Source organism: Hyalella azteca, unplaced genomic scaffold, assembly GCF_000764305.2.
Source record: "Hyalella azteca isolate HAZT.00-mixed unplaced genomic scaffold, Hazt_2.0.2 contig7025, whole genome shotgun sequence".
Taxonomy (NCBI): Eukaryota; Metazoa; Arthropoda; class Malacostraca; order Amphipoda; family Hyalellidae; genus Hyalella; species Hyalella azteca.
The window spans coordinates 311,836-339,230 of record NW_025937161.1 but is presented as its reverse complement, the minus strand read 5'-3'; the positions used below and the strand labels follow the sequence as shown (position 1 = coordinate 339,230).

The 27,395-nt window shown below is 39.2% G+C and overlaps 2 protein-coding genes across 3 annotated transcripts; both read left to right on the top strand.

The window, feature by feature from the left end:
- The first annotated feature begins 551 nt into the window (after window positions 1-551).
- On the top strand, window positions 552-14,030 carry LOC108672636 (solute carrier family 26 member 6). 2 transcript variants are annotated; one of them, XM_018160345.2, is made up of 18 exons: window positions 552-605; window positions 2,579-2,722; window positions 4,052-4,203; window positions 4,674-4,856; window positions 5,191-5,301; window positions 5,845-6,224; window positions 6,461-6,625; window positions 6,921-7,025; window positions 7,323-7,456; window positions 7,891-8,053; window positions 8,348-8,524; window positions 8,765-8,815; window positions 9,043-9,264; window positions 9,743-9,852; window positions 10,442-10,754; window positions 11,628-11,699; window positions 12,137-12,266; window positions 12,910-14,030. In XM_018160345.2, exons 2-18 carry the CDS (start codon window positions 2,610-2,612, stop codon window positions 13,215-13,217), a joined length of 2,889 nt encoding a protein of 962 aa, XP_018015834.1. In that variant the 5' UTR covers window positions 552-605; window positions 2,579-2,609; the 3' UTR covers window positions 13,218-14,030. The 2 variants fall into 2 exon arrangements, with proteins under 2 accessions (XP_018015834.1, XP_018015836.1); XM_018160347.2 differs by lacking the exon at window positions 11,628-11,699.
- A 10,030-nt stretch (window positions 14,031-24,060) lies between these two features.
- LOC108672624 (segmentation protein even-skipped-like) lies at window positions 24,061-27,094 on the top strand. Its single transcript, XM_018160325.1, has 4 exons — window positions 24,061-24,134; window positions 24,690-24,819; window positions 26,268-26,684; window positions 27,056-27,094. The coding sequence occupies exons 1-4, from the start codon at window positions 24,061-24,063 to the stop codon at window positions 27,092-27,094; spliced, it is 660 nt and encodes a 219-aa protein (XP_018015814.1).
- Window positions 27,095-27,395: the final 301 nt, after the last annotated feature.

Here is a 27,395-nt window from a genome sequence, read left to right as displayed (position 1 = left end):
AAGGATTTTTTTTATAGTTGAGGTTAAGACTTGTGGCGACAAATGCGCCCACCAGCCTGATCTCTGTCAGAATGCGTGAAAGGATGCCGTACGTTTGTCATACGATACGATTCGTGCGTGCAAGATATGGCTCAGTATGAATTCTCTGGTTGAATCAACATTGAAATAATGCTGCTCCGTTCATAACGTTTAAATCATGTTGAACACTAGTCCAGAATGGAAATTGAAGATATAAGTCATTCTTGAAACGTCATGTACTCATGTTACTGTACAACATTTAATTGGTGTTACAAATTTAAAATTTTTGCTTTCAAATTACATTGACTAAAAACTGGTTTGAAAATTGAATCGACCTTTTTAATGCAACGTTGTAATCATGCTGATCCATGAAAGGATTCATTATATATGTATTACCGTGCATTATCGATTTTATATTGTTTCAGATGATCATCATTACAATCTAGTATCAACTCTTAATCGATGTTGTTTTAATGCAAGCAGCCAATGTCACCTGTCGGGTTGAAGCTTGGCCGTTTTCAGATTTTTAGAAAGAAGGAACAGAATTTCTGAAAATATCATTTTTCTCTCTTCATCTCTGTCATCTGGTATGGGCAAACTCTACCGTCAGTTTTCTCTATTAATTCAAATCAGATGCTAATATTCATGTAATATAATATATGTACATATAATATTCATGTATACTAATACGTCCACGAGACGTCTCCAGAGAACGTCACCAAGTGCTTGAGTGGCTGCCTACGTTGCTTCTGAATCCTCTGAGTTAACTATAGGATTCAGACGTACCTAGAAGCACGGGCAACGTTACCCACACGTTCAAACGTAGTGAGCACCTACTGTACAACGACGAAACGCGCTATACCACCAGCGATTAAGGTGCTGTACGCATATAATATAAGTACCTAACATTTTTCATTATAGGAGAGAAGGCATTTCATGATTTAGTTCGAATTCCCAAATATTCAGAAAAATACTACCGTAACTTTTGGCCGCGATCTGAAAAAGAATAAGGTTAATCTCTCCTCCATAACAATTTGGTTTTCAATTAAAGACTGGCAATTGCATTTTGTGCGTCAGTATCAACTATCAATGACGGCGGCAAGTGTCGCTTGCTTAATTAACTTGAATTATGCTTCTTCATTTTTCCTGCGTTGTCATTTTTTGCCATTGGCCAGTGTTCCCTTCCAAGTTTGTTCTTTGCGTGATCTGTCATTTATTCAATGAACCTCGTATCACGAACTGATTATTTGAAAAATGATAACCTTCATTTGATCAAACAAATTTATCGGTTATCGTGGACCGATGATTCCTAACCTTCGTTTGAGCATCTTAAAGAAAGTATTGGCATTAGATGCCTCTTATCGAGTAATGAACAATTGTATAACTTAAATGCTACTTACCTCCAGACATGTTCATGAACTATATACTTTCAGACGAAAGTAGTTCATCTGTACCGACATTGCGTTCGTGCGGCTAGGACGCTCTACCAGATAAGCGGGGGCAGATCTTTCAGTTACTCCGAAGGTCGGCCATTTTTCCGTCACTAGATTCTTGTAGGTAGCTAGGCAGAATAGGTGCGGTCCATTTACCATTTATGCAATACGTAGCAATGTTTTTTCTTTACTTAACGTACGCAATAGTTCTAGAGTGCGTTTGAGATTTTATTCTATTCTAAAATTACTTGAATTCAAATTTCGGAACTTCGTGTTGCTCATCACAACTTGCGCGTTCGCATACGACACGTGCAACCTTCGATCCGCCCGCGCCATTTTCGACGTTCTCAAGTGGGCTCATCCGGCAGCGTCAATCCTATTCACGAATGCTGAAATGTCAACGATACTGGACCCGAACTCTGATTTTTCCTCGAGTTATTCGATCGGTAGTTAATCATTTCGAAGACCATTACACGTCTTCAATCTCATGCTTGCAAATTCCAATGGTTACTTCTAATTATTTAGGAATTTCCACAATTTCATGCTGGCAAAAGGAAGAAGCTTTTTCTCATTGTTAAACTGATTATCCACACTACAAATTATTTTCATTGTCCTCGAAACAGACTAAAATTTCCATAAATACTAATTCATGTAGAGGTAATTGATGGTCTGGAGACAAATACCTTCATAATTTTCACAATAAAAATCATTAAAAATAGAAGGCTATCACTTCTCATTTTTAAGTGGATTGTTAAGCTCCAGTCAATTACAGTGTCTCGCACAACCGTTGAAAATCATGCTTGACTATAATTACATGAATTCAGTTTTACATTTTGAGTACAGATTTTTAAGAAATCTGGCCGTTAGTAAATCAATCAGATAGTCAGAAATGAGTTGATATTATGCTTTCAATATGGATTATAATGTTTAAATTGGACTTGCTATGCTCTAAAAGTCTATTCATCGCCAAATTTACGTAAATTCTACTGATCTCTACCTTCAGGGAACAAATACATATATCCGTATTATCGTGTATGAGGAAAAAATCATCTCGTATATTCGTTAAAAGGATCAGTCAGGGTAATGTTGTTGAAGCTTAGAGTAAATTAAAGATTTATTTCTTACAGATTTTGCAACAGATACGGAGTCCATTCAGCCATGTCGTCGAGAGGAGCTGATGGCGACCTCAAAGACCCGTCGCACGACCGGCGTCACCGCGCGCCCCCCGTCATCTCAGGGACGTGCCGCGACCCTAGCGCCGGCAGCACCAGGTACTACCCCTTCACGTCTGACGGGAGGTGCTTACAAGCAAGCGCGGTTTGATGCTGTTTATAGGGAGCAATCGTGATGTAAAATTTGGTTTTCTTCGTCGCTTAGAGTATTAAAGTGAAATGATTGTCTCAAATTAAAGAAATTGATGTAATTTTATTCCAAGATAATTCCAAAAATATTCACCATAGTTTCTTCTTTTTAAAACAAAATTCACAAAAAAACTTTCAACATTAAAGCAAGGTAAATTTGAACGACAAAATTTTCACTGTGGAGACTAAAACTCATAAGTTGACCAGCTAGCGACGAAGAAACAAGTAAACATTATTACTATAGCTATAGATAAAATCAAGCGGGTGAGATAAGTGAGCGTTGTTTAAATAAGATTCCCGTTCAATCCTCAAATGATTTCAAAATTTTAAAATGCTTGAATGTAGAGTGACGGAGGGAGAGAATATTTCAAGTCGCTTCCGGATACGGGTACGTTGCACTCGCTGTTCGCACATCTAAACGAAATGGCGGTGAAAATAAGTTTCCTGAAAGATGACTCGAGCCGAGGTGTTTCAGAGGTAGACTCGAGCCCAGGTGTCTCAGAGGTAGACTCGAGCCCAGGTGTCTCAGAGGTAAGCTCGAGCCCAGGTGTCTCAGAGGTTCCGAAAATCGAATTTAGAAGTTACGTTATCTCTGTTCGACGTAAGCCCGGTGCACAATTTAATGAGCACTACTGGAGTCGTAAACCAAACAAGACTGCATCTTAATTGGAAGAATATTCTTATGCCCGAAGAAGGGACCAGTTTTGAAGAAATTGCCCAACAATGCCAACAAATTAACATTAAAAAATATGAATGCGTGACCTTAAAATCTTTGCTAATATTTTCAGCATCAGAGTCGAAAATTGGTGAATTTCAACTGGCAATTTTCCCGCAATCAACCTCATCAACTATTTCAGAGAATCGCTTCAACATGAACTCCTTGACTTTAGAAGACTCATAGAAATAAAACATTACGAAAAATAAGTAATTCAAATTGTATAGCGTGGAAGATAAAGCGTTCTCAAAACTGCGGAATATTTAAGCTTAAATTCTATTCACATTACAATAAATTATACAAGGACGAAAAGTTACGTACGTTACAGAGAGTGACTACAACATTCTGGAACATGCACTATGGTCACGGTACTGAAAAGTGCATTGAATTTTGAAGTCTAATCTTTACATTTGCATTTTAATTTAAAACAAGTTCCAAGATTGCACAACGATTTTGTTATATCATGTGAGAAGAAACAGCATTGAAATTAAATACAATGCTCTAAATGTATTTATTTATCACAGTAAAGTCCGGCTGAGAATAGACGACGACACCAGCGGTACAGTCGCTACATCTGCCGACCCAGCAGAGGTGCAGCAGGTGCACGTACAGCGGCCAGCCTACACGCTGCCTCAGCTCAGACATGACCTCTGCTACCAGCCCAGCCCCAAGAGAGGTACGCATAAATACAATTAAATATTGTTTATACTCAAGGCATTGGTTAAGCTCGATTATCTGATATATAATGAAATGTATTTGATATCTCTTGGATGATGTACATAGGATGTTGTGGATATATCTAATATTTTTTGCAGCTCCATCCTGGTTCTTCATTGGTCACCGATTGTATACTTGATTACAATTGAAATTATTGACAATTTAATGTAGCGCAATCTTGAACCATTGTGTGAACATAAATGGAAATTAATGCAATTACATAATCGTCAAAACTTAGTATTGATCTCTCTTGCAATTCATAGCTGCACGTACTAGATAAATGGAGTGACCATCCGAAATTAAAAACGTCCAAGCTATCATATTTTCTCGTTATTTTTTTATTTTTGCTGATTTTTTTGGTTCGATCGCCGTTTTATCCTATTTCCCAAGCAGAATGTTATTGCCTACGATGACAAATAAATTTTTCAGGCCTCAAGGGCTCGCTCAAATCCTGCCTGAGGTCATCATGCCGCTGCTCCCCCGGCGCCCTGTGGTCCCTCCTGCAGCAGAGGGTGCCGCTGCTAGCGTGGCTCCCCACCTACTCCCCCAGACGCGACCTCGTCGGGGACCTCATCGCTGGTCTCACTGTCGCTGTCATGCACATCCCACAAGGTTGCGGTTTATTGCATTTAGTCATTGGGATAAACTTTTCTTTCGGAGGTTGACCAATCGGGATACTAAAATAAATTCATGAATATGTTGAGTAAAATGGTTTTAATCTTGAAACTTAAGTGTATTTTAAATAATCGATAATACTGTTGCTGGCTAAAACGTATCAACCGCTTTTTCTGTTCATAATATCATTGATGAAAGCTAGAATACAACAAAAAGACTATTCCAGGACTGAAATTCTACTTCGAACAATTGATTATAATAACCTAAACTTAATTTAAAGCTTCTACAGCAAACATTTTAGATATATTTTACTCTTTACGTCCATTTTCAGGCATGGCTTACGCAATGTTGGCGGAGGTGCCCCCGATTTTGGGTCTGTACACAGCCTTCTTTCCGGTGCTGGCCTACGCCATCTTCGGCACCTCGAAACATGTCTCTGTTGGTGAGTCCTGTTGAAGATTTTACTTTTGTAGCAGCGCTTTCTCAAAATTTACGTGCAGCATATATTCGACTTGCGGTCGAGATATGACAACGACGCGCGCATCCTTGCGCTCGCGCCCCTGCAATGTATATAGTGGGTTTATCCGACGCCGTCACTACTGTCCATGAATACTGAATACTGTCAAGACTTTGAGGATATTAATAGCAATAATAGTGCTACTGAAAGGTAGAGGTAATATAGGATGGAGCATTCTTATTGGTTTCTTGTGAGCCTAATAATCCGGTATGTTTCTCATAATCAGGGTTTTCAAAATATTTTCATTGTACCATTAACCTAATATTTTACAAGGTAATTTTAACTAACGAAGAATCGATGAGTATCTTGGAAGATTACATACTTCGATTCATTTATATCAAAATTTTGATAATTTGATAGAACTTCAGTGCTTGAGCTCGGTTCTAAACGCTAGAGCAACCGAGATTATGTCATTACATTTCCGGCTTGATGAGATGATGAACTCTAACACCTGCTTCTTATTGACAGGTACTTTTGCCGTATGTAGTCTGATGACGGGAAAAGTGGTGGGAGACTTAGCTACCCCAATATTTCCAGCAGTTACCACGGTAACGTCATTGTTGGCACAACATCTCGACAACACAACCATGCCTTCATCCGTGTTGCCTAACTCGGGCTCGGCTGCCATTCTCAACAGCTTGAGGATTTCTGCTCGGAGCTTAGACAAGTCCAGCTCCCTGTCTGACGTCTCTCAGGCACCGGTCGGGTTTGCTGACGCCGTGAATGACACGTTGCTCACTGGATTGTCTACCATGACCACCTCAGGTCCTGAGAGCAGCAGCGGCCCGGTGCAGTACACGCCCCTGCAAGTGTGCGTGGCTGTCGCCTTCATGGTCGGAGTGTGGCAAGTTAGTTTCACAATGCTCCACTCGATTGATGAAATTCAAAGCAGTTAAGTTTGAGTTCAACTCCAGGTTCTTTTTGAAGCAAAAATAGGTAGCATATTTTGGTTAAATTAGTTTTGGACATTTATGTTTTTGCTGTTGTTTACTAAATGTTAGTAAGTTGGTGTTGTTTACTAAATTTTATTTAATTTAATCAAAATGCCATCATCCACAATCAAGCTCGCGTGTTTTGCTGGTAGATTCTCTTCGGTCTCCTGCACCTGGGTGACATGTGCGTGTTGCTCTCTGACATGCTCATCTCAGGCTTCACTACGGGAGCCGCTGTACACGTCCTGTCGTCCCAACTCAAACACATCTTCGGCCTCCCAGTCCCCCGCTACAGCGGACCCTTCCGACTTATTTATGTAAGAAACTTTTTTCCCCCATCCGACTTATGAATATACAAAAATTAGGTTCGATTAACCTGAATATTGGAATAGGATTAATTGGATCCAGGAAGTCTATACCTGCCATAAATATGTTTTTATTGTTCGGAGGACTCATTTTGCCAACTTTTTTAATAAATAAAAAAAAAAATCAATAATTTCTCTTCAAAATTAGATTCCGAAAGAATCATATCGCTGAAAATTGAACCAAAGTATGTTATATATTCTCAGTGGAAAAGAAGTAGGTTATATTTTATGAGTGTCCTTTTTTCAGACGTACATTGACCTGGTGAAAATGCTGCCCTCAGTCAACGCGACTGCGTTGGTCATGTCGGTGGTGTGCATAGCGGTGCTTGTTTTCAACAACGAAATAATAAAGGTGGGAGCAAGTGCCCTATACTGTCGCTTAAGTGAAAACGAAATGCGTTAGTTGGAACATCAATCAGTTTCTGTAACGACACCGATTAGCGCAGCAATTAAATTTGAAGCATTTTAAAAGCTCGTTTGCAATGTACTATTACGAATACATTGTTCAACGATCTATTCTGTATTTTTTTATCTATCACGGAAACAAATTGAGTGCTTTTCACTTACTTTGAAGTTGTCCTCGTGATGTTCGGTATATCATCTGGTTTTTCATAATTTCTTGCCTCTGAATATAACGCATAATTTTCAGCCGCGCTTGAGAAAAATCACGAACTTCCCGGTGCCCATCGAGCTGATTGTCGTGGTGGTCGGAACGACCGTCGAATACTTCGTACAGTTCGAGACGACCAACGAACTCAATGTCGTGGGCGACATTCCGACGGGGTGAGATGTTTTTCAAACGAGTTCTTTGTTATGGTCGTAAGAAACTGTTCTAAAAATACTTGATTTGGCAAGTCCAATAATTTTATAGTGGTGGATTGAGAATCTTGAATGATCTTTCGTCTTGCCATGGCTTTCTTAGCTTGTCGCTCAAAGTCCATGTTTTTAAATCTTGCTAGCGTGTGTCGTAGTGGGAACAGCAAGGTAGACGAGTGATATTCATGTGATGAACTTTTGATGTTAATTTTTTTTTCGTTGCCAGGCGTCTGGAATACGTTTTTCTGATATTGAAATCGGCTACAAATTTATAACCTTCATAACTCGAAAAAAAAAATAAATTAGAAATATTATGGAAACATTGTCGAAATATTCCAGTTGATTTTTAAGTATTGTCTTTCAGTTAGATTCCCAGCGTTCATTTCAAACACTGATTCTAGATTACCTGAGGCTACTTTGCCGGACTACAACCTCTTCGGGCTTATGCTGGCCGACACGTTTGTTCTCGCCATCGTCGTGTTCATCATCTCCTTCTCTATGGTGAAGATCTTCAGCACCAAGCACGGCTACCGCGTCGACGCCACGCAGGAGCTTTACGCCGGGGTAGGTGCCTCGGAAGCTACAGGCTCAATCTTGTCACGAACTTGACTAATGTGAACTATATTAGTATTTGAAATTTGTAATGCATTGTGTTATGTGAAACTTTGATCTAAGAATAATTTATAATATGTGATGTATTTTGGCAATAAATTGAAGGATTTTTTGGACATCGAATAAAATAACTAAAAAACCTTAGAACCAACAGGTTCAATTGAATTGTATACAAATTTTACATTTACTGCTGTTAAAGTTAGAATCTGACTATAACGGTGATTTTTCCGGACGTTCGTCTGCTAGGGCATCAGCAATATCTTCGGCTCAATGTTCTCTTGCGTGCCGTCGTGCGTGTCGCTCTCTCGCTCTCTCATCCAAGAGTCTGTCGGTGGCCGCACGCAAATGACTTCGTTCGTGTCTTGCTCAGCCATGTTCTTCGTCCTGCTATTCATCGGACCTTTATTTGAAACCCTGCCTAATGTGAGTTGTTGGAATGTTGATACATTCAAAATGACAGTCTCAAAGTAAGTATGTATCCTCGATCCATTTTTTTATTTTTGGATTCACTCTTGACCCGAAATTAACCCGTACTGTTGTAGCGGAAAAAAATTATTTCTTACGACAAATTTGACCATTTATTTCATAGCACCGAATATTGCTTAACGAATTCAATTAGTTTCCGGGTCAAAAATCATAAATTCGTTTTTTCTTTGCGTGCAGTGCGTGTTGGCGTCGATCATCATAGTAGCTCTGAAGGGAATGTTTCTGCAGGTAACGTTTACACATTTTGTGCTCGTAAATCCTATCCTACCCTTCCTATCCTGCATTAAAATAACCCATAACCATCGAAATGCAATGACTCGAAACTCTGAGATTGTATCTATTCCTCGTAGTTTATATGAAGTTCCAAATTCATACGAATCACGCCACAACATTGCAATATTACCTATTCCGATGCAACGTCTCTTGGACATTCAAATTATTGTATTTGTTGTCAGATGTACGACTTCATATCGTCTTGGAAGCGGTCTAAAGGCGACGCTATGTTATGGTTGGTCTCGTTCAGCGTGACCGTCCTCGTGGACATCGACTACGGCTTGGGCTGTGGCCTCCTATTCTCCCTCCTGGTCCTCTTCAAGCGCTACTTTGACCCTGTGGTTGCCAAGCTAGGTTGGGTGCCCAACACCGATATCTACCTCGAGTTGGACAACTACCAGTCGGTTAGTGTGTGTGTGTGTATTACTCATCCTGGTAGCGGCTACTTGGGAAGGGAGTGAGTGATCGTTGGCCCGATTTAGATTGGTAGTTGCCCTAACTACAAGCCCGTCCATCACTGACTCGTTGACCCGCCAGAACCATTTTATTACATTGCACAGATAGCTATTGTGTAGCTTGTGAAGTTGTGAGTAGCTATTCTTCTTGTAGATTTTCGACAATACTATAATTTATGGCGTGAGACAAAATTTTGTCCGTTCAAGTTTTTATGACTTATTTATCTATCATATCCTATGTAAAGAACATATCTAAAATATTTAATTTCTATGTTTAACTCAAAAATGAATAATATTTTTTTACCGTTATGTACCTCTGAATTGTGTATTCGATACAATTTATTGGAATCTATCTCTAAAGCAAGGTTTATAGAAAGAAGTATTTTGTGTGCATCGGACCATAAATGCGTATTAACTGCATGGACAGGTGGTGTCGGTGGCAGGGGCAAGTATCTGTAAGGTAACCGGGGCTCTAAACTTCGTCAACATAGAATGCTTCAAGAAGAGGCTCGTCAAAGTAACGGGACTTGATGTCGAGTGAGTATAGAAATTTTATCATTTTGTTCTGTTTCTGTTAACATTAAAATTCTGATGTTTTAAAGAGTATTATGCTCAACTCGTAGCTAGTAAAGCATGAAATTACAATGTAGCACGTATCCGAAATTTTTTTAATTTAGTGTTTGAAACTTTGTGCTGTGAATTATAGGGCTGTTGATAGCGTATCGCCAATACCCTAAAAACTGCGTTGGTCGCATTGACTTTCGTCTACTTCTGGGTTGGGATTTCGAAACTGTCGTTCGCTGGAGTTCCACTCATTATATAGTAGAGTGCGAGTTATAGATCTGCCTGATGTTTCAAAGTCTGGCGCTGGAAATATAGAGGGGCTTTAGATTAGGATTAGAAAGAATTTTATGTAATTATGTAAAAACTGTAAAATATTAATTTCTTCCACATATTTCAACGGGAGATTCATTTTAAATGTTGCTATTCGTTGGTCTTGGTTTAATTAGTATGCGTTAAATTTAAATTGTGAAATAAAATGATGGTATATGGGATAATGTCTTGATTTTGAGAAGTCATGTAAATTTCTCGTCGTTCACGTGACTAAATTTTATTTTATTCGCAGAAAAGTGGCGTTAGCAAAGTCACACCGTGACCAGCAGTTAGTAACTCCCACGCACCGGGCTTCAGAAGCTCGAGGATCTCAGAAACCTGGAACTCCAGTTGACGATGTTGGTGACATCTCGACTGGTGGGAGGCCTGGCCAGACCATCCCGGCTCCTGCTGAAAACCTCACAAGGGAAGTCATCAAAGATGCCATCGTTAACGTCTTCCACTGTAACATGAGCTTCTCTTGTCAAGCCTCGCAGAAAAATAATGACTTTACTAATGGCCAGGAGAATCTCGCGTACCTGCAAGATGAACAACCACAAGAACAAGTGAGTTCTTTGATTTTTAGTTGTTACTAAGTCAAAGGTAGTTAGTGCTTGCCTGTGTTTGGTATGTAATGTATGCTCGGTGGTTTTTCTCTTCCGTGTTTTTTTTTTCAATAGAATTACCGAGAAACCTGTGTTCTTTCATTAAATCTCTAAGAATCAATTTTTCTTAATTTCCATGAAGAATTATATTTTCTGAAGAAGGCGGCTCGTGGATTTCTCGCGACACGGCACATCTTAACTTAAATATAGTGTGGATTAAAATTCGTCACAATTTGAACCACGCCACCATAATCTTCTGTAAGAGTGTCACGTTTCATTTGGTGACTTTCGTATTTTTCTTTCGACATAACAAATTATTTTCTGCATGAACATATTTTCAAACTGGTTGGTTAACTTTGATGCGAGACGACCGCCCGTGAAACCAAAACCGCATTGACACGGCCAATAACCCCATTATGAACCTACACGATATTTTAGCATGTCTTCTCGGACGCATCTTTAGGACGGTCTCGTACATTCCAGTATTTACGTGTTGGGATAATGTCGTGTATCATTTATGCCTTCCGTGTTGCTACCGCGCAGGAATATTGTGCATGTTTAAACACTATTGCACACAACACATTTACAACAGTAGGCTCAATGTTTTGTATTCATGTTTGTGTATGGTTGTTTAGCACATCCCAACCTGTAACGTTATCTGTTTGGCATAAACTGTGTGTAGATGGTACCTACATTGTCTGTACTGTTCCAATACATATGCTTCCTTTGTTTGTATAGCTCGTTGTTTTTTGCTAGATCTTGGAATGTTTTTCCACAATGAGTGTTTTTTTATTTAATTTCCAAACTTGTGGATGTAATTTTTTCGTTTGGTAGCTCAACAACTCGTGCTCCACTAACTTCACATCGACAAAGACCTCACATGGTGTTGTTGATTCGTCCAAAGTGGTAAGTGGAGAGCGTGTGCGGTGAAAAGTTGCTCAACCCTCATGATACGAAATATTTGCTTGAAAATAAACCAGAATAATCCCCGAATAAAGTACTGGTAAACCAATAATAAAAGTCATAATGTATCGATCAACGCTACTTTTTGATTATTATAAACGAGAGCAATTATGATTGAGCAATAAGAGCAGTTGAAAGTAGCTGACAGGTCTGCTATAAAAATTAAGTTTCATTACCTTTACGGCGGACGCAAGGTTGCAAAAAAATTGAGACTCAAGTAGATTAAGACAACATTTTTGATCCTCCTGAAATGCCGATTGCCAGAAATATTTTAACATAGATGCTAAATATGAAACGAAGTTTCTGTAATAATTACAAGACGACTAGTCGTCAGTAAACGAATCTTGCATATCAACGAAAGTTGTATTTTCTCCACGCAGGATATGAATATGTTGGTGCTTTGCTTTTCGAGCGTCAGTTGGTTGGACTTTACCGCAGCCAAGCAGTTGGAAAATCTCTTTGACACCTACAGCAAAGCTGGCATCACTTTGGTGGTAGCAGGAGCCAATGGTGAGTTAAAATTCAGTGAATTAATATTTTAATTGCCCATATCTGTGGCCCCAAAAACGTATGTGTCGAAACGGGGCTTGTAAGAAATGTTTTATACTTGAAAAAATTGTAAACCAGACGAGAAGCTCTGGTAGGTTCCTAATTTTGTCAATGTAATTTTAATATTGATGATGTTTGAAATATCAAGTGTTATTAACCGATTGGCTTGCTGAACTATATATTTACCTCAATTACATACGTAATTTTAATAATACTGATGTTTGAATTATCAAGTGTCATTCATCCTTTGGCATGCTGAACTCTATATTTACCACAATTACATACATAGTTTTAATATTGATGATGTTTAAATTATCAAGTGTCATTCATTCATTGACTTGCTGAACTTTATACCTACCACAATTACATACGTAATTTTAACAGTGAAGATGTTAGAATTATCAAGTGTCATTCATCCATTGGCTTGCTGAACTCTATATTTACCACAATTACGTACGTAATTTTAACATTGATGATGTTTGAATCATCATGTGTCGTTAACCCATTGGCTTGCTGAACTTTATATTCAGCTCATTAGAAATAACCATTGCCATTTGAATTTCGGACAAGGCTACTCAGTTAAATTTATACACTTCTATTTCAGATCAAGTTTTGGAAACGCTGAAAATTAGCGGTCTCTTCGCCCGCATTCCCGAGAACAGATTCTTTTTGAGCATCCACGACGCGCTGACGTTCTTGGCCGCCGCTTCGGAGCAGAATAGCGGCCGTGTGCCGAGCGCCGCTCGGATTTTTGCCGCCGCTTCGGAGCAGAATAGCGGCCATGTGCCGGGTGCCGCCCGGAGCTCCACGCACGACGCTCGGCCGGCCGTCGTGGCGCTGTCTCCTGCCCTGCCTGCCGCTGCCACCACTGCTGGACAGTCATGCCAATATTCTAAAGCTGACATACCTTAATGTGTCTCTTTTTTATTTCGAAAATATAGTTAAAGTTGAAGAAAAGTTGACGCTCTGTATTTGCAAATAGGAACGTCAAAAAATCAAAACGAGGCAGCTGGTGAGGGTCAGTCTATTATTGTTATTATCAGGCAGTGAGTCTAGTCTAATTCATTATTTTTGCGAGCTTATTCTCTTCGAATAGCCGAAAATCTTAAAATGAACTATGAGTGGGCTGCCTGATCGATGATTTCCAGCCTCAGCAGAAATTGGGGCATCGCAGCTGTCTTACAGATTTAGTCAAGTTGAATAGACTACAATTTGTGACGATTACTACAGGGGTATAAACAAGTCTGCTAGGAATTTTTAAAATTAAATTTGTTCATTAATCAAGTCCGTTTGTAGTAACTTGTTATCAGGCATAGAGACATTGAAAAGGAGGTCTGGAACTGTGTGGAATTTCCTCACTCCTTTCAATCAGCTTCGAATTTGGAAAATAGGAAAGTAAAAGTCTTCCGTTGAATCGTCGTTCCGAGAAGGTCGTTGGCTGTTAAGTGTCAACCAAGTATAATGGCGTGTGTATACAACGCAACTTGTCTCTGTGTATGGACGTTAGCCTAACATATCCCTCGTTGCCATAAGTTAACTGGTGCTATATATACTTGCATCATTTACATTAGAATTTGTACCTGAAAGCTCAACTGGTCATTCCAGCGGAACGTGAGCGGTCCGAATTTTTGTGTTTCATTTCGTCGAGCATGAAATGCAAGACGAATCATGATAGAACAAAATATTCTTAATTCGCTTAATTTTAAAAAACATTTATTTAATTATAACTCAAGATAATTATATAATTACCTTTGGCCAAATTTTTTTAATTATGTTGTTAAAGTTAAATGGACTATTGCGAGGTGCAATCGGAGAAAAAGCTGATTCCAGGTGTCTTTCCCCCAGCATTTCATTGGTTGTGTATAATTAACGAAGCTCGTTAAGTAAGCTAGCTGAGAGACATAGAATGTCCATGATGTAATAATACCTGGTTGACTTTATTAATATTAGTTGTTCCCCGAAGCTGCATATAATTTAGCGGTTTTACTATGAGAAATTCTGGGACCTGCATCCTATGACAAATGTTATTCTTATCACAACCTGAGTTTTCATTGCAATGATGTTAATAGGACCTATATAGAAATGAATCTCTTAATTATTTCCATGGCATATGTTTAACTCTGTTGGGTTCACATGCTGCGACATAAACTACTCTGACCTTGACGGTACTATCATTGACATGAACGATGTGTCTACCCATTCAGTTTGCAGGTCCGTTATTATGTTATATTTTATCATAAATTATTAATCAATGGTAACTAAATCTTTCATTTTGCATCAGCAGCGTTTGTGTTCAGAATTAATGTATTGATCAAGTTGCTTCATCAATTTTTTTCTGTTATAACTATTATTTTACTCTTTGGATTGACAAAATTGACAAAGAATCTTATATTGCGTAAATACATTCGGGACTTTGGAGTAATTGTTTTAACAAGAGCATTGAATAAATTGTGCGAGCTGGCACCATGTCATTCATGACTCAACTCACGTTTCAGAATGAATGAACTCATTCATGAATGAACTCACTTTTTGCTCATAAGCCTCATTGCTGACTATGCGTGGACCACGATAGATTATAAATATTTCCCTGTTATTTGTTGCGACAGTCATGCTTTTCGAGATATTCTATAAATCAATGACAATCCTAACTATTCCTGCTATTGGCATTTAAGTGTTACTTCTCCTTAGGACTGAAGTGTATTCGATCGACTGATATACGTACTTATTATGTTTAAATTTAATATATGATGTTTTTAGTTATTTAATCAATTTAATATTTGATATTTAGTTTATCCAATAGTATGTATGAATCTGACTATTACATATCAAATTAATTTAATATCAATAACTTACATATCTTCTTAATCACTTTACTCGTGCTAGACTAAGCGAATATTCTTGGGTGCGTAAGCGAAAGTTTCAACTGAATGAAGTTTCATTGGTTTGATGTAATCAGAAAATTTACCACCAGTTCATAGCACTCATGAGGTATTAATTAATCCCGCAACAAATTCTTATCTGTGTGTTTTCAAATAATTAAAAACCGTTAAAGCATTTAATTATTTTCAATTATTAAAAAATTTTAATTACAAGAAAATTCTCGTGGCGTTGAAAGAAATAATCAAAATCATTTCTACGCACACCACCGTCAGGCATGTGATAAACTTGGCACGTTGAGTGTTTAATACGGAAAGTTTTCTGTTGATCTCGAATTTTGTAGAGATGAAGACTTAATGTTTTTATTGTTCTAACTGAATAATGTTTCAACAATAGGTCTTTCATGAACTAAAGACCTGCCTATACTTCCACATCAAGACCGACAGTCACGTTGCGCCCAGGTAGACGATGTGCGATTTTCTAGTGAAGGGAATGAAAATTTAGTACTTCCTTATCGTTGAATTTTTCAATTTCCAATTAGGAACCCACGAAAATTGACTATCTGATCATTCTCCAATACATTTCTCGCATGAATATTTTCTTCAAACTCTCGCCAAAGTCTAAATTTTTCGTTTGACTTTCTAGCCGTTGAGGCACTTGCATTATGGACTTATTCGCGCCACGTATATACGATGAAGGATATCAGGTATGGGCGTGTTTATGAGAAGCAACTTCTTGTTCGGCTCGTGATGATGACATGATAACATTGAGACCAGGGTCTATACTATCAAAAAAGTTAAGAGATCGTAAGTTCATCAGCCAATCATTGCCGGCCTTACAAGCAAAATCCACCATGCAATCATAGACGAGAAAATAGAGCCTAAGTACTTTCGTTCACTTAACCAGTTTTGAAAGTATGACCCCAGACCTCCTCAAGCGAGTGACATGGATTTTGTTAATTATCACAAATGGTGATCACAAATACGGTCTCGATGATTATTCAAATCTTGAAAAATAATTTACGCCTAGCTAAACAAATTCTTTGCTGACGATCGTTGATTGCCTTCAACTAAGACGTCTGTATTTTAGTACGTGCTCCAAGTACATTTTTTTCGAACCTTTTCCATGTGCAGTTGTGCTGGCGATTCTTTCCTTAATTGTGCTGCTCCAATTAAGATTGAGTTATTAATTAAATAAATTAGTCGATATATTACGAGTTTACTCGTTATGGTCTCCCAGGGCCCGTTGCTTTACATGCACGGCGCTCGTGATCTGAGGGAACATCTACAACATATCTGTTTTGTGTCAGTAAATTTATTCTTATTTATTATGCTATTCTTTCATCCTATCGCCCTTCTAATTCATGATTCCTACAGCATAGATCAGAACCGAATATATTTTATTAAAAGTGTCCTGTACTAAATTATGTTCAACGTATGTGCAGAATATCTTACTCTGGAGTGAAAGTTATTTTATTTTTTAATTGCTGTCAAGAATTATTATTTAGAGAAGCAACATAAGTTTTTATTGTCATCTTAGTGCCGAAACATGGCAACGTCCGACCCTTGTACTCCACCAACCATGCCCATGGTTTTACCTCCTGTTCTGTTGGCACGTCTGAAACGACCAGGGCGAATGGGAGTGTTGGCAACCCACTCAGAGTAACAAGAGTGATTTTTTCCTAATAGCGATGCACTTTTTAGCGTATTCTCTGATTTATGAAAAATAGGCGCTATTATTGCGCTCGTTATGTCCGTCCGTCCATCCGTCCGTTCGCCTGTCTGTCTGTGACTTCACGTTGCCGAGTATCCATGATACTAGGGGACGAGAAAAAGTGCTCTCTGTCACTCACTGTAGTGAGTACTGATATATTTTTATCACCTTTTGTGGGTCATACTTAGCCAGTTGGGCCCCACCAATAGGACGTATCAGTGCTACGACCGTTCTCTGCTCATACTAATAGCGAGAAAGTGTGTCACTATATTTGAACAATATCACCCATTCATATTTATGAATGCAACTTCTACGTCATCAATATGGTTCATCACAGGTCATCAATGGCATATTGTTCTCTAAACGCAACTAATAGATCTATGCAAATTAACCTCCGAATTTCACCCAATTTAATGAACAAGATTCATAGGAGGCCTAGTAACAGGTTTAAGCTTGATAGCTATAAACGATCTATAAGGTTACATTAAGTATAGGTTTAGATACGTCTTAATTGCCTCTACATCAACGCTTCACACTCGTATATGGAGGGTTCTAGTGTATATAGGTTTGACTAACTCAGTGTACAATGTGCGACCATATCCTGCTGCGACCATGTTGTACGATGATCTTTTTGATAAATTTTCATCATTATCATTCTACAAAGATATTAATAAAATTTATTGATCAATTATGTTCATAAAATCAACAGAAAGACTAAATTTATGCAAAAGTAATTAACGCCTAAATTGACATATAAAAAAAAGTAACATGCAATCAAGATTAAGAAAATTTTTCGTGAATTGTATTCTTAATTTGTTTGAAATAGTTTCAGACACGTTGCAAAATGGGGGAAGGTGCACCAATTAATATATTTGTTGTTCATGGAAACAAATTACTTCATCATTTGGCAATACATCATTAATACGTGTATTAATACATCAATAAACGAAAACCCATTCAAATAAAATGTATGATTATTAAATTTAAATTCAAAATTCATAGCATGGAAGTTGAAATAAATTCTATATCCGCTTTGAATCAGAGTTTGTAGACATGCAATTTAAATGAAATTAACAAAAGCTACAAAATTTTGGCCGACAACCCGAGAAAGCGAGAGTTGAATTACATGACTTAGCTGTCGAGAATAGACTTACTATTGCTGACTAGCTTCCATCTCTATAACAAATTAGATGAGCTTGTCTGTCAAGTTGAGATAATATAAGATAAGCCAACATGAGAAGACGCTTAAATATTAGCAAGTTTATACCTGGGCCTGCTCAGAATATATATTTATGCAATTTGGAAATCCGGTATCTCGAGTGCTGGCATCCTGAATCCTATAACATTCCGAATCCCGTCATTCCCAATAATTTCCGATCTTACGTACGTTATTTAAATGAAATAATGGCCTTCTCCAAGCAGCGTTATTCTTGGAACTCTCATTAAACTTTTAGTTTTAAATAAAAAATGAGACTTACGTTTGTTAATCTTAAATGAAATTTCAACTTAAACAAATGAATAAAAAATCACATTTTTTCACTTTATACTCCACCCTCCACCCTTTGTTTTGCATTACCTCGTGACTCAAGCAGCGAGAATCACATTTCAGGTCCGGGCAACAGCCGCGGTATTGTGGATACGCACTAGACCGACGGCCGCTGCAGGGCGCCTGCAGGCTTCAAACGTTCCAAATTATCTCATAACAAACGCTATTTTAATTCACTAATGTACTGCTCTAACCGCGCATGTTGCACACATATATGAAGTAAAGATGGGCAATCGAGGGTAGTTTTCTGCAACTCAAGAAACTGATTATTTATCGTATGCCGAACAGGTCGAAATCTTGCAATATCCGACTATTCACCATTAACGTTAAACCTGTACGATATGTAGCGTCACTGTGCGCGTTGTGATGTGTAGCGTCGCTATGCACAAAATATTTCGGTTGAATATATTTCGGCTGCCATGCCGTTGTAGCAGTCATGAGTGAATGGACGTGCCGTTGCAAGACAAATATTATTGATAAAATATTAAACAAGGCTTTCAACAGATAATGAGTCACACTCAGGTAATTATAAACAATTCAACATATGCGCACATGGAGATTAACAGAGTAATTTCAAGTAAGTCAACGGATGGAAATTGTATTCATACTGAGATGCTGCCAGCACGTTTCGCCTCCTATATACGAGCCCAGTAACGATGGACTTAGAGGCAGCAATAAATAGTCATACTATCACTTGCACTCAACTTTAGTTCTGCGGAAAGTCTTCACAGAAACATGTATGTATAAGAAATTATTTAAATGCAAAGGTAAAGCAAGCACCTGCAGTCACAATTAATGCGCACAAGGAAGACAAGATGTGATTTGCGCACGCGACCACGAAACTAAAATCAGCAGTCAAGTAGATGCAATTTTTGCTCTTACCTTTAGTTTGATTTTTTTATTAACAATGCACGTTATTATTGATTGTTGCATTGCCTTACAAGAATCGAGATTAATCCACATATAAAATAATTTAAATATAATAAAAGTTACACACGGCTTGAATACCCATGTTCTTCTTCCCGCTGCCAATGCTATGTTCATTTTAGTCGAGACCTTTTGTCTTGAACTTCTCGACACGAGTGCTCTATAGTTAATACATGTTTGCTGATGTTGCGCGATGATGAGATCAACTTAAAGGAAAGAAGTGGTGAATTTGAGAGTTGCGGTGTTGAAAACAAGCGAGAAGAGAAGGAAGAAAAGTGGTGTGAAAAATAGGAGTGAAGAGCAGGAAGATAAGCGGTGCAGTTAGAAATAGGACGGGAGTAGGAAGAAGGGGTGCTAAAAATGAAGGGAAGCAGGAGGGAACCTGGTGTTTAAAAGAGGAGGAAAGTGCAGGTTGAAAAGTGTGTTAAAAAGAAGAGGGGAGAGTAGGGAGAGTCAAAATTGGGGGCAAAGGGAAGGGGAGAGGCTGGAAGTGAGGGGAGGTCGAGCGTAATGAGGCCCGGGGGACACGCAGAGCTGCTGCACGAGAAATTGATACAAGAACTGAGACTGGCGCAACCACAGCAACCGTTGCGCTAACAGAAAGAAACAGCAGCAGTTGTTGCGCCAAAGAGCAACAACAGCAGCTTCTGTTGGGCCAAGCAGAAACAACTGCAGCAGTTGTTGCGCCAAACAGCATCAACAGCAGCAGTTGTTGCGCCAAACAGCAACTGCAGCAACATCTGTTGCGCTAAGCAGCAACAAGAGCAGCAGCCGTTGCGCCAAGCAGCAATACAACAGCCGCGTAAAAATTTAATCGTATCCAAGTCAAAGATTTTTAATAAGTGACGCAATGCTGCTGTCCAATCCTTCCCTTAATCCTTCATAGCCCCAGCCACACATTGCCATTCTAGACCAGCTCTTAAATATATAACACCCCTCACATCAACACCCTCACATCAACACCCTCACATCAACACCCTCACATCAACACCCTCACATCAACACCCCTCACAACACCCTCTCACCAGGCAGGCCCCGGTAACAGCCCTCCCAGCGACGTGGTCCCCAGGGCGACACTGCCCCGCCAGTATCACGTTAACTCCTCGTTACTGACACTCAGCGCTCGACGCTGCTGATTGACCTGGGATTGAGCACGCCCTGTGCTGAGCATCTTCTCGAGTCTCATATTTTAATCATCACTTAATGTAGCGGAGTCTAATCCCCGGGTCATAATGGCATGAAAGTTGTCCCTAGCAGACAACCGTATAGCGCCGCTACCTTCGCTACCGTTCATAAGATTGGGGGTCACATTGCAATGTCATTATTTGTTATGGCAAAGAACTGTACTTTCCAGTGCAGATAACATCATGCTGGTCCTAACTTTAAATAAATACAACTCTATACATTGTTAAGGTGTTAAATGATTATTCTAGCTGCACATGTATGGTTTTCGAAGCAATATCCACATGGTTGTATAGAGGCCAATTTTTAGCAATTATCACTGCAGGGTTCTTATGGTACAATATGTTTGCTCGCTGACTCAGAAAGCTAATTGATGACTATAAAATCCTAGTGCAATCATATTCAAACATCTTAAAACAGTCTAGCGCATTGCAGAAGGTACAAAACTGGCCTTAACTTGATCAGATTGAACTTTCTGGGTCATCACTTTTGTGGGGTCAATTAAACTCTCTTCTGACTTGTGTCAGAAACTCTATTGCCAATTCCTGATTCTTATAAATGAAGGTTATTCCTTGCGAGGAATCGCTAAGAAATAGAAGATTTCCTTTTTATAATTTCCTACTCCCTTCAGAGGACAGCACATACAGGCTCTCACCAAAGTATAAAAAAGGCGTTGGCCGCGTTGCACTACTATAGCAAGAACATAAGTACATTAGTCTCTAGTGTGAGAAACTGACGCCTCATGCGCAGAGTCAACTGGGATCTTCATTGAATTGTACCCGCAAAACGCCAGTGCAACATCTACTGTGAGGAAGCGGATGCTGGATGTCATTAAGGTATTTTATTGTTATTATAGAATAGAATAGAATAGAAGTGTCGGCGCTGAAGAAATAGGCCCATGGCCTGTTGCCGATTCTTGAACTTTTCGTGACTTGATTCACAAGGGATCCGGCCTTTGGAACCCGATCTTTCCATAGCTGACGATTGATTGAGAAGCTGCTGGACTTATTTACTGTACTTTTTGCGACGTATTCTTCACTGTATTATAAATTTTTGTGTCGTCAGCATACATCGAGCAAACGCTAGACACAGCTTCTGGCAGATCGTTTATAAACGCAACGAATAGAATAGGCCCAAGAACGCTTCCTTGTGGCACGCCGCTGCGCACTGAAGCCCAGTCTGAAACGGACCCATTAATACTGACACGTTGTCGTCTCCCTACTAGAAAATCTCTGATCCATTTGAGTACGTTACACTCAATCCCCAAAGACTTCAATTTACGCAACAGCCGCTCATGTGGGACACTGTCAAATGCCTTGGCAAAAAAAAAATCTTTTCTTTTAAAAAGTCATTATTTTTAATCTTGTCAAAGTATTGACTTTATTTTCTAGTCATTTTTCAGCGAGCCGTGGTGACTAAGTGTGAGTTTATATGGAAAACATAAATTCGCAAAAATTTTTGGGTGACCCCAAGTTTTTGAAAGGTAGTGACATTTGCTGGCGTTGAATATGAAGCAATCATTGATAAATTGTAAATTTAAATTAGGCCTGACGCTATCCAAACACGGTAAATTGAATCTTTGCCTCACGATATTAGAAAATTCGAGTCCGGATATGACGAGATAACAAAAGATAACCCAATTATTCAAGATTCCGAAGACTATCTTTGCTTTGTATTTAAATTTGTAAAATAAATGAATTTGTTTAAGTGATCCATCTACGCTACGTTTTTTTCGTTGGAATTTAATATCTTGATTAAATTTTCATGAGAAAACTTTCAGACAAACTGCAGAACTTTTGAAGGAAGAATCGCACAAATTTTAGAGGGAAATAATTAGGTAGAAAGCCAAGCATCATCTGCTGGCAAACATGATTTTATTTTCTTTTTTTTACTTTCGCATGAAAGAATCAGGACTGAATCTCAGGAACAATCTTGCAAAGAACGATAACGGACGGAAAAATAAGCTCAACGACAGAAATGTCGAAGGCTTTGAATAGCGAGCGCTCTGCTGGACTCCTTGCCTCTGTTGGACGTTAAGGTAATCATGGTTCATTTGTACAGATTACCCCCTAAATTGAACAGCTTAGTGATCCAACCAATGTTGCTGGAAAATTGAGTAGAAGGATGGTCATGGAAGAGCTTGGCGCTCTACTATTGGTGCACGTCTGAGGCTGCGATCAATATCTCTGTCCTCTCATTGGCCAGGAAACTGAGGGCAAGCTATCCTAAATATACTTTCCCTCGTCTCCAGCTCCCAGCTCGTCTTCCTATTGGTTGACGAGTTTGTCGTTCAAATCTGAGTTTCCTGAGTGGGCCGTGTGTGTACTCCAGACTCGAGCTCTAATCTTGCATGGGAAGCTGCAAGGCAGTAAGTGAAAATAACAAACGTGTTCACCAATCAACGATGTTCAGAAGTGATGATGGTGTGTGCATCTGATCAGGCTTGTGGTGCAGTGAACGAAATCGCTGCAGTTTCGTACGAGGGACGACGAAAGCGGCAGCAACGCCACGGAAGGTTCAAAGAGAGACGGCATTCAATAGATCTTCGTAGAAAAATGGGGAAACATGAATTGGAGAACTGCGGTAGCAGAATTTGAGATAGACATATTGCTTGCATAGTACCTACTGTACTGTATTAAATGTTTGCTCCATAATAAGAACTAAGCGTAACCCAAATGTGTTTTTTTTTTCTAAATTTGTTACGTACGTACAACGATGTGCTCACTTAATTACAGGTTACCAGACCAAATATTTCTGGGGATGCTGTGACATTCAGAAGTGAAAGTTCCTTTAATAAAGCACATGGAGAAGTATTGACATAATTAATTTTCTAGAATAAAAATAGCGTACGTCGGAAAACACAAGGAATCTATTCAGAAAAACTGGCTACCAAGAACTGAAAATTTCAAGAATATTTAAAATTTCAACCAACCTGCTATTGATCAAGAATGTCAATCACATATTACAAGTGTACGTTGTTTTCCACGCAAGTGATAATTAGATTTTAGAAATATCGAACTTAGATGAAATTTTGCCCTTGAGCTGATATCTTCCGCCCACCGTTCTGTTAAGATTTCAGCCTGGCAATCATACTCTTCGTTCAGAATATAACTTGTCGGTAATATTTACATTTTGTAACATCTTTTTAGTTCCTTCTTAATCAAGCGCTCTTAACCGACCTGAATATTATTCAATAATATAATTAAATTATGCAATTTTTGGTCAAACATCCTGCACTGCTGCTCTATCGAAAGCTCTCTAATTCATTGGTGTGTAACTCTACTCCGAAGATGAGCTGACGAAATTGTAGCTACCGAAAAATAAAGTTCAAAAATTGAGCTGACGAAGTTGACGCTGCCGGAAAATCAAGCTGTCGACTTATGCTGATGAGTTAAGCTGACGAAGTTGAAGTTGACAAGTTAAACTGGCAAAATTAGCACTAACGGAAATTAAATCTGACGAAGTTGACGCTGCCAAAAATAAAGCTAACGAGTTGAGCTAACGAAGAAGATGGCGGACTCCAGCACGTCTTCGGTCACGGCGACGACGCCAGACTCATCGCTGGACCTGTCCGCTTCTCGGAGGTGCGACGGTGATCCTTGTTCACGGTTCTCTAGTCGGTTGCTAATTTAAAATGGTGATCTAAGTCATCTAACTATGCAATGAAAGTAAAAATTGTCTAGTTCATTATCAATTACAATTATTGGCAACGATCGATCGAGTAGACGCAATAAACTAACAAATATGTTAACAGATATTATATACATATTAAATTATTAGAAAACTTCTTATTTAATAAAGAAGTTGCATATATTTATTTAAGATGTTTCAGCAACTAAATATAAAGTAAATAATATTAGTAAATATAATTATACAGCACACTCGTTGATGAAACTACTTAGTAGCAGCAATCGTTATATTTATTTATATATAAAAATTGGACTGGGCAGCAGACACGTTTATTATGAGTAATGAGCGAGACTTGGTCCAGTTAGCAATGAAAAATTTTCCCTGCGTGGGTCACCCTAGCCCGGCAAAAGGGCTAGGTTGTTATTGAAACTGCTAGCACTGTGGGCGATAAAGAGCGTAACTAATTGGACAATATGATATATTAATTGTTGTGAGTGGATGTGTTGCAGGTACCGGACGGCGTTCACGCGTGAGCAGGTGGGGCGGCTGGAGACGGAGTTCCTGAGGGAGAACTACGTGTCGCGACCGCGCCGGGGGCACCTCGCTGCCGTGCTGGGACTACCAGAGGCAACCATTAAGGTGCGTCGTTAAGACGAACCATCATTAAGAATGGTGGTTCGTTAAGACGAACCAACATTAGACCTTAACAAACCACCATTAAGAATGGTGGTTCGTTAAGACGAACCACTATTAAGAATGGTGGTTCGTTAAGACGAACCATCATTAAGAATGGTGGTTCGTTAAGACGAACTATCATTAAGAATGGTGGTTCGTTAAGACGAACCAACATTAAGGTTCGTCCTAAGAACTTTAGCGCCACTTTAGCAAGCCTTAAGTAGAAGCTTACAGTATGTACTCCGAAAATTTTGTCAGGGCAGGTTCAGATTAGCAAAATGTTATACGACTGACCATCTCATCACAAATATTGACAAACAACCATTGAAGTTGATCATATATAGCATCTAACTGGTGAAAATTCTTTGGATCGGATGAAGGCATTGTTAATATTGATGATTATTCTTCGCATTCGTTGACCGTATCGCAAATATTTACAGAAATTTCGATTCCAAACTAAGAGCTAAAAGTATTTATTATAAAAACTTTTCTCTGACCGGAATCAGTTAAGAAAACGAATTGAATTTTCACTAATTCTAACACGAAAGTTGTTTGAATTTGAATGCCCACATATATCTTCTGGTCAGAGTTGATTTGAACATCCGTATGCGTTGTGAACTCTGCAGATAGTTTAGAAGAAGGACATGTAATTTCAGGTATGAATCACATTATGGGAGCTAAAATGATTGTGAAAACCTATCCAGTCCTGATTATCACTTAGAAAATATTTTCAAAACTTAGCCCTCCATATATAGATCATAAACAAATTATCAAACTTTCTGCGTTGCTAACTTAATTATATCCTAGTGATCGATGAGTCGAGTTGGTATGCAGAAGACTTGGCTAGAAATACCATTTGACCCCTGCATGGCATTAATGGTACCGATAGTCGAGGTGATAATCATGGGGATAAAAGAGACGCAGGTTTGTGATTTTTGCTCGCAAATATGACACGAATAATGTGTAATTGAGAGGTATGTAGGCAGTTATCAGAGTTATATTCATATCTTTTACAGAAGTAGCAGGGTTTTACCAAACGAATTTACAGGTTCTTTAATTGGCCACTTTTACCCTGTGAATGATGGTTAATAGTTATATGTGCCCGCATGTTTTATTATGTATACAAAGTAGAAGAGTTTTGTTGCACATCTAATTATAATTAATGTTGGCACAGCCTGTAATTTCACAAACTTTAAACACAATAAACATTCATATAGTCAGAGTTTGACTCACGGTCGAGAAAAAACAACTCTGCTCTTTCAATTAATAATTTTTTTTATGGTTATTTTTATTATTATCATAATTATTTTCATTCATTATTTTGCTTCCATTCATTCTATTGACAGAAAAAGGCATCTGATTTTAGACAATCCTCATTCTGAAGACGCAAAAAATAAAACTTCGTTTCTCAGGTGTGGTTCCAGAACCGACGTATGAAGGACAAGCGGCAGCGGATGGCCCTCAGTTGGCCGTACTGGGACACTTCTGTCTTAGCGCCCTTCTTACCACCCTCGGGAGGAGGAGGTCCTGCTGTGCCAGTGTGCCCCACTGCAATCTACCCTCTCATTTCATCCCTGAACCCACCTCTTAATCCTCTCAGACCATATCCTCCTCACCAAGTGATGCCTGCTCACTTTCCTCTTCATCGTCATGATGCCACTGATGGTTGTCCACAAGTCGTAGGTGTGCCGGCACAGTTCGCTGCAAGAACGCACAAGAATCTATGTCAGCCCTTACCAATTTCCTCTACGCAGCAGTGGAATTCCTACGCAAAGGTTAAGCCGCACGACATGGATTCGGTCACTTCGCATACGCGCAAAGAATTGAAGGTCAGCGCTGACGTGACCTGGTCTGAACGACTCGGAGCGCCAGAGTGCGAAACCAAATCTCGAGCAGCTTCATCTCTGTTGAAATCAGGAACTTGCAACCTATCGAAATCTGTTAACACTTCACAAGATAACTTACCAAGAATTACCGGGAATCAAACATCGTACAGAAGCGCTTTCCCAAACATGTCGACATCCCAGTTTCCAGAAGTCTTTCTCCCAGGCCTAAGAAGGGAAGCCTCCATTGCTCAGAGTAGCTCTCCGTGGGTGAGGCTGACGCCGCTGTGCGTTACGAGCATCAATCCCAGTTCCGCCTGTGCCTATCAGTGCCCTGTAGTTTTACCATTCACTTTCAGTCCGCCTAACCTCCACAGAGACGTTCTGAGTTCAACAATGCGTCCGACTATAAGTGAAAAACCAATCTGCCCGACGTTTGACTGGTCAGTGACGAGCCCATTGATCCATGCTTATAACCACCGTCAACAGGTTCTGGCTACGACTGCCCTAGGTGCTGACGAATGCCAATTTTCAGGGCACAATATTACAAGTCCTCTCAGTCGTCAGGTGCAATGTTCCCAAGATATTTTACCGTCGAAATCCGAAGCAAGAAGTGAACATTTAACAGTTAACGATGGCGCAAGAAGCGTCGAAGACAGCAGGCCTTATGCGGCGCAAGATAGAGCTAATAATTGTAGCTCCAATGTACAGAGCGTT

Bases quoted from the DNA above. Each gene is read 5' to 3' on its own strand.
- LOC108672636 (XM_018160345.2), top strand. From the start codon at position 2,610: ATGTCGTCGAGAGGAGCTGATGGCGACCTCAAAGACCCGTCGCACGAC. The intron at 6,225-6,460 runs GTTAGTTTCACA...TTTTGCTGGTAG, and splicing joins TCATGGTCGGAGTGTGGCAA to ATTCTCTTCGGTCTCCTGCA. The intron at 9,265-9,742 runs GTTAGTGTGTGT...CTGCATGGACAG, and splicing joins AGTTGGACAACTACCAGTCG to GTGGTGTCGGTGGCAGGGGC.
- LOC108672624 (XM_018160325.1), top strand. From the start codon at position 24,061: ATGGCGGACTCCAGCACGTCTTCGGTCACGGCGACGACGCCAGACTCA. The intron at 24,820-26,267 runs GTGCGTCGTTAA...TTCGTTTCTCAG, and splicing joins TACCAGAGGCAACCATTAAG to GTGTGGTTCCAGAACCGACG. The intron at 26,685-27,055 runs GTCAGCGCTGAC...TAACCTCCACAG, and splicing joins ATACGCGCAAAGAATTGAAG to AGACGTTCTGAGTTCAACAA.